At 41.4% G+C, this 12,495-nt stretch overlaps 2 protein-coding genes across 2 annotated transcripts in view; both read left to right on the top strand.

Moving 5' to 3' along the window:
* The window catches only part of SEC23B (SEC23 homolog B, COPII coat complex component), a 43,188-nt gene extending 38,381 nt beyond the window's left edge, over window positions 1-4,807 (top strand). The window contains exon 20 of the mRNA XM_014855883.3: window positions 4,328-4,807. Coding sequence (XP_014711369.1) covers window positions 4,328-4,417 — 90 coding nt within the window. The 3' untranslated portion in view covers window positions 4,418-4,807. The remainder of the gene's footprint in view (window positions 1-4,327) is intronic.
* A 5,545-nt stretch (window positions 4,808-10,352) lies between these two features.
* On the top strand, window positions 10,353-11,739 carry SMIM26 (small integral membrane protein 26). Its single transcript, XM_044748609.2, has 2 exons — window positions 10,353-10,520; window positions 11,407-11,739. Exons 1-2 carry the CDS (start codon window positions 10,403-10,405, stop codon window positions 11,571-11,573), a joined length of 285 nt encoding a protein of 94 aa, XP_044604544.1. The 5' UTR covers window positions 10,353-10,402; the 3' UTR covers window positions 11,574-11,739.
* Window positions 11,740-12,495: the final 756 nt, after the last annotated feature.

The raw sequence follows: 12,495 nt of genomic DNA, 5'->3' as shown, positions 1-12,495 counted from the left end.
CTTGAGATTTCCTCTTGACTCTTGGATTATTTAGAAGTACTGCTTAGTTTCCAAGTATTTGGAGATTTTCTTGTTGTCTGTCTGTTAGCGATTTCCATTTTGATTCCATTGTGGTTGGAGAATACACTTTGTGTCATTTCAGTTCTTTTAAGTTTGTCAACGTTTGTTTTATGGCTCAGGATATGGTCTTTCTTGGCATATGTTCCATGGTTGCTTGAATGGGCATTCTGCTGTTGTTGGATAGTTGTCTTATATGTAAATTATATACACTTAATCGGTAGTGTTGTTGAGTTCTTTTTATGCTTGCTAATTTTCTATCTGGTTGTTCTATCAATTTTTGAGAGGATGTTGAAGTTTCCAACGTTTTTTTGAGTTCTATCTGGTTTTTGCAGCTCTGTTGTTGTTATGTATTTAGGATTGCTATGTCTTCTTGGTGGGTTGACCCTTTTATCATTGTATAATGTTCCCTTCTGTCTCTGGTCATTTTGTTTGCACTGATGTCTGCTTTATCTGGCTTAATAAAGCCCACTCCTCCTTTCCTTTATTCCTTTTATTGATCATGCAAAGAAGTAAATGTTTGCATGACATATCTCTTTCCATCATTTAACTTTCAGCCTGCTTATTCATTATATTAGAAGTGAATTTCTTACAGACAACACGTAGTTGGTCATGGTTTTTAATCTCCTCTGCTAAACTCTTTTAATTGGTGTATTTAGACCATTTATAGTTAATGTAATTATTGATATGTTAGGGCTTAAGCCTGCCATTTTATTTTACTTGTTTTCTCTGCTTTTCATTTCTCTTTTTTCTTTTGGGTTACTTGAACATTTTGTACAGTTCTGTTTTAACTTATATATAGTGTTTTTGAGTGTATCTCTGTGTAGCTTTTTTTAGTGGTTATTGTTGGTTGCTCTAGGTATTAGAACATTACATTATGTTATATATGCATAGCTCATCACAGTCTATGTGATGTTTTTTTACCAGTTCAAGTGAAGTATAGAAAACTAACCCCCCCATATGTCCCTTTACCCTCTTCCATTTATAATTGTGTTAAATATTTCTTCTACATACATCAGTGTTAGAATTTTTCATCACCCATCGAACATAATTTATAAATCTCAAAAGAAAACAGAAAACCCTATTACATTTATCCATATTTCTACTTATGTTCTTTATTTCTTTTTAAAACTCTAAGATTCTGTCTTTTATCATTTCCTTTCTGTTTAGAGATCTTCCATTAGCCATTCTTTTAGGACAAGTCTACTGGTGATAAGATTCTTAGTTTTCCTTATTTGAGTCTTGGTTTCCCTTTCATTCATGAAGGATATTTTCTCTGGATATGAGATTCTGGTAGCTGGGGGCCGACCCATGGCCAAGTTGGTGTGCTCCACTTCAGTGGCCCAGGGTTTCACCAGTTTGGATCCTGGGCACGGACATGGCACCACTTATCAGGCTGTGTTGAGGCGGCAGCCCACATGCTACAATTAGAAGGACCTACAACTAAAAATATACAACTATGTACTGGAGGAATTTGGAGAGAAAAAGAAAAAAAAGAAAAAAAAAAAGATTCTGGTGGCAATCCTTTTCTTTAGGCAATTGGAAAATGTTTTGCCACTTCTCTGGCCTCTCTGGTTTCTGATGAGAAATTCACTGTCATTCTCATTGTTTTTCACCTGAAGATAAGAAGTCGTTTTTCTCTGGCTGCTTTCAAGATTTTTTTTTAACTTTTCTTATTTTTTTTTTCTGGGAAAAATTAGCCCTGAGCTCACATCTCTTGCCAATCTTCCTCTCTTTTTTATTTCCCTCCCCAAAGCCCCAGTGCATGGTTGTATATTCTAGTTGCATACTCTAGTTGCAAGTCCTTCTAGTTCTTCTATGTGAGCGGCTGCCACAGCATGGCTGCTGACAGACGAGTGGTGTCATTCCATGCTCAGGAACCAAACCAAGGCCACTGAAGCAGAGCTTGCCAAACTTTAACCACTAGGCCATCAGGGCTGGCTCTCAAGATTTTTTTTCCTTGTTAGTTTTCAAAAGTTTAAGTACCATGTATTTTGGGTGTGGATTTCTTTGGATTTATCCTGTTTGTAATTTTCTTAACTTATTGATTCTGTTTATTTATGTCTCTTGCCAAAATTGAGTAGTTTTCAGCCACTGTTTCTTTGAATGCTTTTCCAGCTCACCTTCTTTTTGCTTTCTTTCTGGGACCCCAAATATGCAAATCTTAGATCTTTTGTAGTTCCACAGGTCCCTGAGGCCCTGTTCATTTTTTTTCCATCTATTTATTTCTAATCTTCAGTTGTGTAATTTCTGTTATTTTATCTTCCAGTTTACTGATTCTTTTCTCTGTTTCCTTTCTGCTTTTGAGCTCATACACTGAGGTTTTTATTTGTTAGTGTATTTTTCAGTTCTAACATTTCTGTTTGTCTTCTGCTTCTTTCCTGAGACCTTGTACTTCTTTCCTCTGGCTTTTAATTTTTTCATTTGTTTCAAGTGTGTTCATAATTGTTCATTGAATCATTTTTATCATGGCTTCTTTAAAGTCTTCGATAATTCTAACATTGTTGTCTACTTAGTGTTAATACCTGTTGACTGTCTTTTCTTCAGTCACTTTGAGATCTTGGCTCTTGGTATGCAAGTGATTTTTGGTTGAAATGTGGACATTTTCATGTTTGTTATGAGACTCTGGAGCTATTTAAAACTGCTGTTTAACTGGCTTTTTGTCATGCTGCTCTGGCAGAGAAGGTGGGGGATGGGCATTGTTTTTCATTACTGCCAGGTAGAGACACAAGTCTAGGTTGTCCATTGACCTCTGTTGACATCTGAGGTGGGGAAGTAGTTCCTGCTGGGTGGGGATGGGACTTGGAGCTCCCCACCTAGTCACCACTAATCCTGCTTTGAAGATGACCTTGTCACTGTTGGGTGATAGTGAAAGTGCTGACTCGACTAGGCCTCCTCTGATACCACCCCCGTGGGTAGGAGGGGACATCTTATTACAGCCAGGTTGGGGTGGAAGTCCAGGATCCCCAAATGTCCCTACTGATACCATAAGGGTAGGAAAACTTCTTACTGGCCATTAGGGATAAAATTTCTGGCTCCATACTTGGCCTTCTCTGACACCATCCTGGAGGGGGTGATGGAGTCCTTTGTTACTGTCTTGTGAGGGTGAAAGTCTAGGTTGCCCTCTCAGCTTTTGCTGGCGTGGGTGGGGCCACAGTTTTTTCTGTCATCTTTGACTAGAGTACAGTGGTTATTTTCTAACATTTTTCTGTCTTGCTAGGCTGCCCTAGTCCTTTGGCTAGAGAAAGTGGGCTCATTTTGTTGTTTTTGTCTGTGCTCAGTGACCATTTGCCAGCTTCTTCAGCTCCAAGTCTGGGATGTATGAGTCAGGAAAACCCAGGGAACTCACCACTTTGTTGTTCCTTGGGTCACAAGGTCCCTAGTTTGTCTGCTGTCTTCTTTCCACCTTTCAGAGTCTTCTTGTGTCTGTTTTGTATAAAATGTCCAGGATTTTTAGTTGTACTTAGTGGAAGGAATAAGGAAAAGTACATCTACTCCTTCTTCCCAGAAAAAGTCCTCCTATAAAATTTTAATCATGTTTACATTTTTCCAATTATAACAGCACAGTTTTATTTTAGAAAATTTGAATATGTAAAAAAAGGTTAGGAACAAAAATTTAAATTGCCTATAATTCCACTGGCTAGAGTTGACTACTTCTGGCTTCTTTCTAGATAATATAAAATGTATATATCATGGATATCTATATTTATTCATTTATTATTATTATTTTTCTTTTACAAATTTGGGGTTTCTATTCAGTTATTTTCCCTTAACATTAATCAAATCACAAGCATTTTCTGATAGTACAAATAATCTCTTTAATCAAAGAGAAAAATATCTGTTCAGTGGTGATACTGATTGACTCATTTGCTTATACACCATTATGAAGATTCTGTTGTAAGCAGAACATTTAAGAGCATCGAGCTAGGTGCTGGCAGAGCGGTGGGGAAGATGAGAGGCAGAGTGTGCAACCTCCAGGAGCCAGACTATGGATGAGTCATCAGAACTGTGGAGAGGGGGGAGGTAAAAGAGTATGTGCTCAGAACTGTCTATGGCGGCAGGGATGGCCTTATCTCAGGGGATCAGGGAAGGATTTTGTGAGATTATGCTTCAGTTGAAAGAATTAGGCAGAGGATGGAGGTGGCAGGAGTACTAATGGCAGAGGGGACAGCACTTGTGAGTGCTCTGAGATGGGAAGGTCCTTAATACCTCATAAATTCTAACTAGCTTTTAAGATACCTGCCAGTAAACCTTTTTCATTAAATTTCAGGAAACTGGAGCACCCATCCTGACTGATGACGTTAGCCTGCAGGTGTTCATGGATCATTTGAAGAAGCTAGCTGTCTCCAGTGCCTGTTAAGCTAGGGATGTGAGCAAGAAATTGAAGAAAACTCTCTCACATTGTGTTCACAATTGTTTATAAAGGCCTAATAACATTCCTTTCACTTTTCTGGTGGATTTTAATAAATAATCAGAGGAAGTGTTATATGTAACCCTTTAGATTATAATTTATTTGTATTTCTCATCTATGTCCCTTTTCTTGCACCATAAAATTATAGTCATAAACGTTTTGGTACTTGTAGATATTTATATGCTTTTTGTATCCTAACTTTAGAGTCTATATAAAATCAGAAGTGATGTATTTTGGCAACTTGCTTAGATGAAAATCATAATTATCATGGAGGAAATAAATCTGGATGAAGAAAGCACTGGCTAAAATAATGCTAATACAGATCTGATTTCCTGAGGACTCTGTGTGTGTGTTTTAAGTGACTCCCCCAAGAGATATTTCCTGAACTTAATCCTCATTTACTGTCTAAATGTTAACAGACCAAGGAAACAGACCATGTGACACACTTGAAACTTGTTGAGGCAGAGTGGTCTGCTGTAGCTCTGTCCCTAACTCACACGTCATGTTCCATGTCAACAGGCCAGCCCAGGGAGATGTAAAGAGTGGCTGATGGGCATAAGTGGCTCTAACAGAGTGACAACACATTTATCTTGAGCATCAAATAAAATAACTTTAAGAGGCACTGTTTTTTAATCAAAGTAATATATGCATGGTAAAAAAAAAATCCTAAAGGACTTAGAACAAATAACAACAGTTCTCTCCACTCCCTAAACCTAGACCTACTCTTCAGAGGTAACTGCTTTTAACCTTTCCTTACCAGTGTTTTGTTGTTGATGTATCAATTTTAGCCAATTCCTATTTTCAAGAATGAGGATATTACGAGCTTTCTCTCTACCATCCAGTTTTATAAGCTATACCTTTATTTTTTTTTATATTATCAGGTTTGGTAAGAGCCGGCCCCATGGCTGAGTGGTTAAGTTCTCGTGCTCCGCTTCGGCAACCCAGGGTTTCACCAGTGCGGATCTTATTTTTTTTTTGAGGAAGATTAGCCCTGAGCTAACATCTGCTGCCAATCCTCCTCTTTTTGCTGAGGAAGACTGGCCCTGACCTAACATCCGTGCCTGTCTTCCTCTACTTTATATGTGGGATGCCTACCACACCATGGGCTGCCAAGTGGTGCCATGTCCGCACCCAGGATCTGAACCGGCCAACCCCAGGCCGCCGAAGTGGAATGTGTGCGCTTAACTGCTGCACCATGGGGCCGGCCCCAACCAGTTCAGATTTTGGGCGTAGACATGGCACCACTCATCAGGCCGTGCTAAGGTGGTGTCCCACATAGCACAGCCAGAGGCACTCACAACTAGAGTACACAGCTATGTACTAGGGGGCTTTGGGGAAAAGAAGAAGAAAAATAAAGAAGATTGGCAACAGATGTTAGCTCAAGTGCTGATCTTTAAAAACAACAAAAAAATGTTTGGTAAAATTTACATTCCACTTACAACCATAGTTAGGTCTTTCGTCTCAAAATTGATTCTGAAAGTTTAAAACTAATAAAGATGATTTACACAGTTGTGATGTAAATATTGTTCATGTCCGAGTCAGGTAGTATTACATTTTTCTCCAGGGGTTTGGTGTCCCAGTCCCCATGTCACTTGAAGGAAGACATTTCCAAATGACAAAATCTGTCACTTTTCTTATATTCTAGCATTCCACAGGTTGATTTGCTTCCTTTCAGATTATGGTTTCTTATATTTGCTGTTTTCCCTAGAGTTTCTCATTTTTGCTTTTTGAGAGATTTTGTTCTCTATTAAGAAATTCCAGGATCTTACTCTACTGAATGGAGTCCATTTTTCTTTAGAGGTCACTGATGTTCCCTTTTAATGTAGGCCAGTTGCTATGACAACTGTCATGCGAGAATTTCTTTTGTTTGGACTCCTGGGTTGGTTGTACTCTTCCTTTTGTCCCTTAAGTCATTTTGCTATCTTAAATGACTTTTCCTTTAAAAGAAAAAGTACGTGGGAGATAATTCACAGAGTCTCTTCTGTCTTCATGCTTGACATCTTTGCTGAGTATAAAATTCTAGGCCCCAAACTATTGTTTCTCAGAACTTTGGAGCCTTTCATTCATTCAACAAATAGTTATTCAGTATTTGCTATGTACTGAGTAGTCTTCTAGGTACTGGAAATGTAGCCAATAAAGCAAAAATTCCTGCCTTTATGGAGTTTATGTTCTAGTTAGAGAAGGCCAACATTAAAAACTTAGAAGTAAATTATATAATTTATTAAAAGGTAACGAGTGCTATGTACAGAAGTAAAGCTGAGAATGCCTATTAATTGGATGTTGGACCATCTGGATTGATTCTGATGCTCTATCTTTTGAATTTGTATTTACTGCCTTTTTGCCTTTGTTCTGCATTCTGGGTTGTGGTCTAGTGGTTAAGATTCAGCACCACAGCCCAGGTTTGTTTCCGGTCAGGGAACTACACCACCTGTCTGTTGGTTGTCATTCTGTGGCAGCTGTATGATGCTGTGATGCTGAAAGCTATGCCACTGGTATTCCAAATACCAGCAGAGTCACTCACAGTGGACAGGTTTCAGTGGAGCTTACAGACTAAGACTGGGAAGAAGGACCTGCCCACCCACTTCCAAAAAAATTGGCCATGAAATGTGAATAGTAGTGGAGCATTGTCTTACAGCGCCAGAAGGGGAGAGGATGGTGCAAAAAGGCGAGGCAGGGTTCCGCTCTGCTGTACACAGGGCGGCTTGGAGTCGGGATCAACTCAACAGCACTAACAACTACATTCTGGGAGGGTTTCCTATGTTAAGGTGTCTAACAGACTTCAAATGCCAAGGGCTTTTATTTTCTGTACCTTTTCCATAGAATATTCTTATTTTTTGGATATAATTTTTAATTGAGATACATCATATAGAAGAGTACATAAATGGTGTAAACAGATTAAGGTCAAAGCTGTTCCTCCTTGGGCCTTCCTGTCTCAAATCAACAGAAGAAAATGTGATAGACCCAGCTTGCTCTGGTGTTCTCTCCAATGACGATGAGTTAAGGTGCTGGGGGGCCACCAGTGGGTGACCTAATGTAGAAAACATGGTCATGTAGGTCCCAACTCTGGGTACTGGTAGCTATTTCCAGAGAGGACATGGAGGCGGGAGGTAATGTGTGGAGAGCAGCCATCCCAATAGGGGGACACTGAACCCGATGTGGCTAAGGAAGACCGAACTCCCTGAGGGCAAGGAGAGCCTCTGACTTATCTTAAGCAGGAGGTGAAGTCCTCAGTTACGGATTTTAAAAGCGCTCTAGGAGGGTGGCAGGATGGATGTCAGAAGGCGGAATCCAAGTGAGGCCTGAACAGAGGCAGGTGTTTAGACAGGTAGACAGATGGGATGTTGGGCCAGAGGATGAGTACTGGCTTCTATCTTGGGTGATGGCTCCGTCGTTCTCTGAATTACAAAAAAGGAAGGAAAGGTGTCTTTCCTGTTGCTGAGTGGCATTGATAAATTCCCTCCTGGACATTTTGAGGTTAAGGAACTTATATATAACTCCTATAAGGAGCTTAGATATAACTGAAAATGCCCAGCAAGTTGGCAGTACTTAATATGGATTCACTTTCAGGAGAATCTGGAGTGGATTGGAGGGTCACTGACATAGGAAGTAAATAACATGAGTAAGAAGAGAAGCAAGCTTGGAACACAATACTGATTTTTGTGTTTTGTTTTTAATAACTTTATTGAGGTATAATTTACATACAATAAACTGCACCTATTTAAAGTGTACAATTTGATGAGTTTTGTTTTTTTTTTTTAAAGATTTTATTTTTTCCCCTTTTTCTCCCCAAAGCCCCCCGGTACATAGTTGTGTGTATTCTTCGTTGTGGGTTCTTCTAGTTGTGGTATGTGGGACGCTGCCTCAGCGTGGTTTGATGAGCAGTGCCATGTCCGCGCCCAGGATTCGAACCAACGAAACACTGGGCCGCCTGCAGCGGAGCGCGCGAACTTAACCACTCGGCCACGGGGCCAGCCCCACAATTTGATGAGTTTTGACAGATGTGTATACCCCTGAAACCACCACCACCCTCAACACTGAACATTTCCATCGCCCCTCAAAGTTTCCTGAGGCTCCTTTCAGCCCTTCCCTTTCTTCAGTCTTGGCTGTAGGCAACTACTGGTCGCTTTCTCCCACTAGAGATTAGTTTGCTTCTAGAATTTTGTGTCTGGTTTCTTTCATGTCTGGCTTCTTTCACTCGGCATGATCCATTTGAGATTCATCCCTGTTGCATGTGTTCTTTATTGCTGAGCGGTATGACACATTTTGTTTACCCCGTCACTAGTTGATGGACGTTTGAGTCGTTTCCTTCTTTAGGTTCTTATAGATAAAGCTCTGTGAACATCCAATGTCCATGTCTTTGTGTGGACATAATGTTTTCATTTCTTTTGGGTATATAGGAATGGAGTGTCTGAGTTGTATGGTAGGTGTACGTTCAACTTTTTGAGCAATTGCCAGTATTGCAAAGAGGTTGTGACATATGTTCCCACCAGTAAGAGTTCTGATTGCTCCAAATCCTTACAACTCTTGGTATTCCTGATCTAATTTTTAGTCATTCTAATGGGTGTATAATGGTGTCTTGTGGTTTTGGTTACGTTTCTGTGACGACTAGTGACGTCCTTGTGCTTATTGGCCACTTGTATATCTTCCTTTGTTAAGTGTTTGTTCAAATTTGTTTCCTGTTTTTACGTTGGGTTGTCTTTATATAAATGAATTGTAAGGTGTCCTTATATGTTCTGCATACAAGTTCGTTGTCAAATATATGTATTTTGAATATTTTATTCTGTGGCTTATTTCATTTTCTTAACTGTGACTTTCAAAGAGCAACAGTTTTAATTTTGAAAAAAGCCCAATTTACCAAAGTTTGTTTTACAGTTCATGCTTTTTGTATTCTAAGAAGTATTTGTTTATCCCAAGGTGACAAAGGTTTTTCTCCTATGCTTTCTTCTAGGTTTGTAGTTTTAGCTTTTACACTTAAGCCTGTGACCCATTCAGAGTTAACTTTTGTGTATGGCAAAACACCACTTTCTAGAGAGTGGGCAAAGTAGAAAGAGCCCTGAAAGATACAGAGATAGAGGAGAAAATGTTTTTGAGGTCAAAAAAGGAGTAGGTGAGGTCAGTGTGTCAAATGCTTTAGAATCATGTTTGATTATGGCTGACAAGTAGTTACTGGATATGGCAATTTACTGAGTGTCCACTCAGTGCCACACACATCACTTTTGCTCTCAGTTGTTTGGTCTGTTGGGGTGGGGGTAGTTTATGCTTTGAAGAAATGTATGGATAAGAGAAAAGAAGAAGGTAGACAGAGTAGAAGGAGATTTTTTGCTTTTGAGACATGGGCGCGTTTGTATGATGAGTAAAAATCAGTGGAATGAAAATGTGTGGGAGGTGGGGGAGGGGGAATTGGAGTTTAATTGACGGGAAAGGCCCCTGGGGAGGCAGTAAAGAATGGGAGCACAGTGGAAGGATTAGTTTTGACGTAGAGGGACCCAGGGTCACCTAGACAGGGTTCCAGAAAGGAAAAGGGAAAAGATGAGTTGCACGTGGAGCTGGTGGTATCCTCGCAAACCTAAGAGCTGGAGGAGGAATGGAATTAACCTTCACAAATACCACCTGGAGCCTGTGGAAGGCAGGCGTTACAATTTTGCAAGTGAGAAGTGTGCTCAGAGAAACTGTCATTTGGTGCCCATCACGTGGTATGCAAGGTCATCCGTCCGCACTGCAGCACGGAAGCCACCCAACCCCAAGTCCACACTTCAGACTTCCATCCGCGGCGCGACTTTCAGGACTACACGCCCCAAGATGCATCGGGGCCAGCGCAGGCTGCGTGGGGGCCGATTCCCCATTGGCGGCGGTGGCGGCGGCTGCGACGCGCCGACCGGAAGGCCCGCCTGCGCCCTGGGGCTCTGAGGATCGAGGCCTTTCCCGGGTGGCGCCATGCGTCCGGAGCAGGCCGCCTCTTGGTACCGGCGCATGTCCGTAGTCTATGCATTGGGCGCCTGGACCGTGTTGGGCTCCTTGTTTTTCTTCGGCCAGAAAAAGAGCAAGCCGCCAGGTAGGGCTCTCTGGCAGGACCCTGCCCTGGGCGCGCGGCCCTCCGCGGGCGTCCCCAAGGGGTCGTCGGAGCGGGGCGTTGCGCGCAAGCCCCAGGTTTATTCTGCAGAAATAGTGGGAACGGCTGCCTAGAGCCGTTCGTTCTAGTGGAATCTGCCAGGAACTGCCTTTTAAATCGTCTGTTGAATGAGGTCGTCCCTGTGCTCAGAATTTGAAGAATCTGTGTAGGGTTCCGGGTGAAATGTCAAAGGCCCCGGACGGGGATTTGAAGAGGGGATCTCCTGTGACATTAGTCCTCGTGGCATTGGGCGAGCAAACAATTCCAGCACTTCCACCAGCCCAGGAATATTAAAATCTTCGCAGTTACTGGGCGGAAAGGAAATCCCTCAGTCTTCAGAAATGTGCTGGAAATCTGCAGATGCTTACGGGGTGGTTGCCTGGGGCTGAAGGGGCGGGGTTAGTGGGGAGTGGCTGCTAACGGGAATGGGGTTGGTTTTTGTGGATGAAAATAGTCTAAAATTGATTGTGGTGCTGGTTGCACAGATTGAAAATACTAAAAACCACTGGTACATTTTAAATTAGTTGTATGATATGTTAGTATCTCTCATTAAAGCTTTTATGTAAAAACTCTGCTGAAGATTACATTTGGTGATGAAGATGGGTGGCTGGAAAGTACACGTGTCCGGTGTTGAGCATTTAAAAACACTTCAGTGTCTATAGTGGTCATATTTTTTTTTCTTTTTTACAAAAAAATGGTGTCAGGACTCTGATGTGGGTGAAGCTAAGTGTTACCTGAGTTTATTTTGTTTCCAAGACTTTGCTAATAATTTTGATGACTGCTGTGTAAGTTAAAAGTCAGTAATTCAAGTGTTGCATTTTTTTTAAAGGTGATGAAGTACAGCAGAAGGATGTCTCAACAAATGAAATGCTTGAGCCTCCGAAAGGGTTTTACGTGGAAACGATTGTCACATACAGAGAAGATTTTGTTCCAATTACTGACAGGATCCTCAACTATTTGAAATCGTGGACTGGTGGCTCTGGACCAGAATCATGATTGCCTGCTGAATTCTGATAAACCAGGACTGTGGTTCAGCATATGAATCTGATAGAGGCCTTGATTTCCATTTTCTGTTTGTGAAAAGTGTATACATTTAATTTAATTTTGCTGTAAAGTGTAATCACTAATAATAGGCAATAAATATTTCCTTGAGGAAAAGTAACCTTGCATATTCAAGACATGTCCCTCTGTACTTACATGAGTGACAGGTTGAAGTGAAATTGCACGTTGAGCTTCCATAACCTCGGTTTTCTGAAACTAGATCTTGTAACTTTATATTTCTTTCGTGCTGCTGTGAAACACGGCTTTAGTGGTCCCTTTGAGGTTAGATTCAGACCTCCATGTTCAGTTTGGGATTTATATTGGTATTGGTAAGTGTGTTGTGAATTAGATTATAACTCCTGAATTAAATACACTCGGCTTGTTCTTCAGGACCAGCACAGGTAGCACCCATTCCTTCAGCAGACGTGGACTAAACCCCAAGTGTGGCCACCAGTATTCTAGACACAGGGCATCCAAAGCCAGGACAACATGCTTCCTGCCCTCGAGTGCTACACTGCTGTCTTCACTTGTCTCTTGGTTGCAAGTAACAAACCCACATAAGGAAGCGTACATTGGAAGGGAGTGTTTATCAGAAATGCGTGGGGCAGCTCAGAATTAAAGCTGAGTGTGTTGAGGTCTCAGGAGGGCCTAGCACCAGGAGCCAAAATGCAGCAGCCACTCACTGAGCCTGCCTGGGCTCTTGTCTGCCTAGTAGCCTTTCTTACTGCATGCCAGCTTTATTTTTCCCCGGTTCCTTCTGTAGTAACAGCTAGCTGTAGAAGACATCACTTCCCAGCTAGTGTGAAAGTCTGATCAGCCTCTTTCCTACCTGACGTTACACTGCCACCCTTGTAAGAGACTCCATTCACTTTCTGTC

The sequence above is a fragment of the Equus asinus genome, chromosome 15 (genome assembly GCF_041296235.1).
Source record: "Equus asinus isolate D_3611 breed Donkey chromosome 15, EquAss-T2T_v2, whole genome shotgun sequence".
In the NCBI taxonomy this organism is placed as follows: domain Eukaryota; kingdom Metazoa; phylum Chordata; class Mammalia; order Perissodactyla; family Equidae; genus Equus; species Equus asinus.
This window is presented reverse-complemented; position numbering and strand designations above follow the sequence as displayed.

Bases quoted from the DNA above. Each gene is read 5' to 3' on its own strand.
- SMIM26 (XM_044748609.2), top strand. From the start codon at position 10,403: ATGCGTCCGGAGCAGGCCGCCTCTTGGTACCGGCGCATGTCCGTAGTC. The intron at 10,521-11,406 runs GTAGGGCTCTCT...TTTTTTTTAAAG, and splicing joins GAAAAAGAGCAAGCCGCCAG to GTGATGAAGTACAGCAGAAG.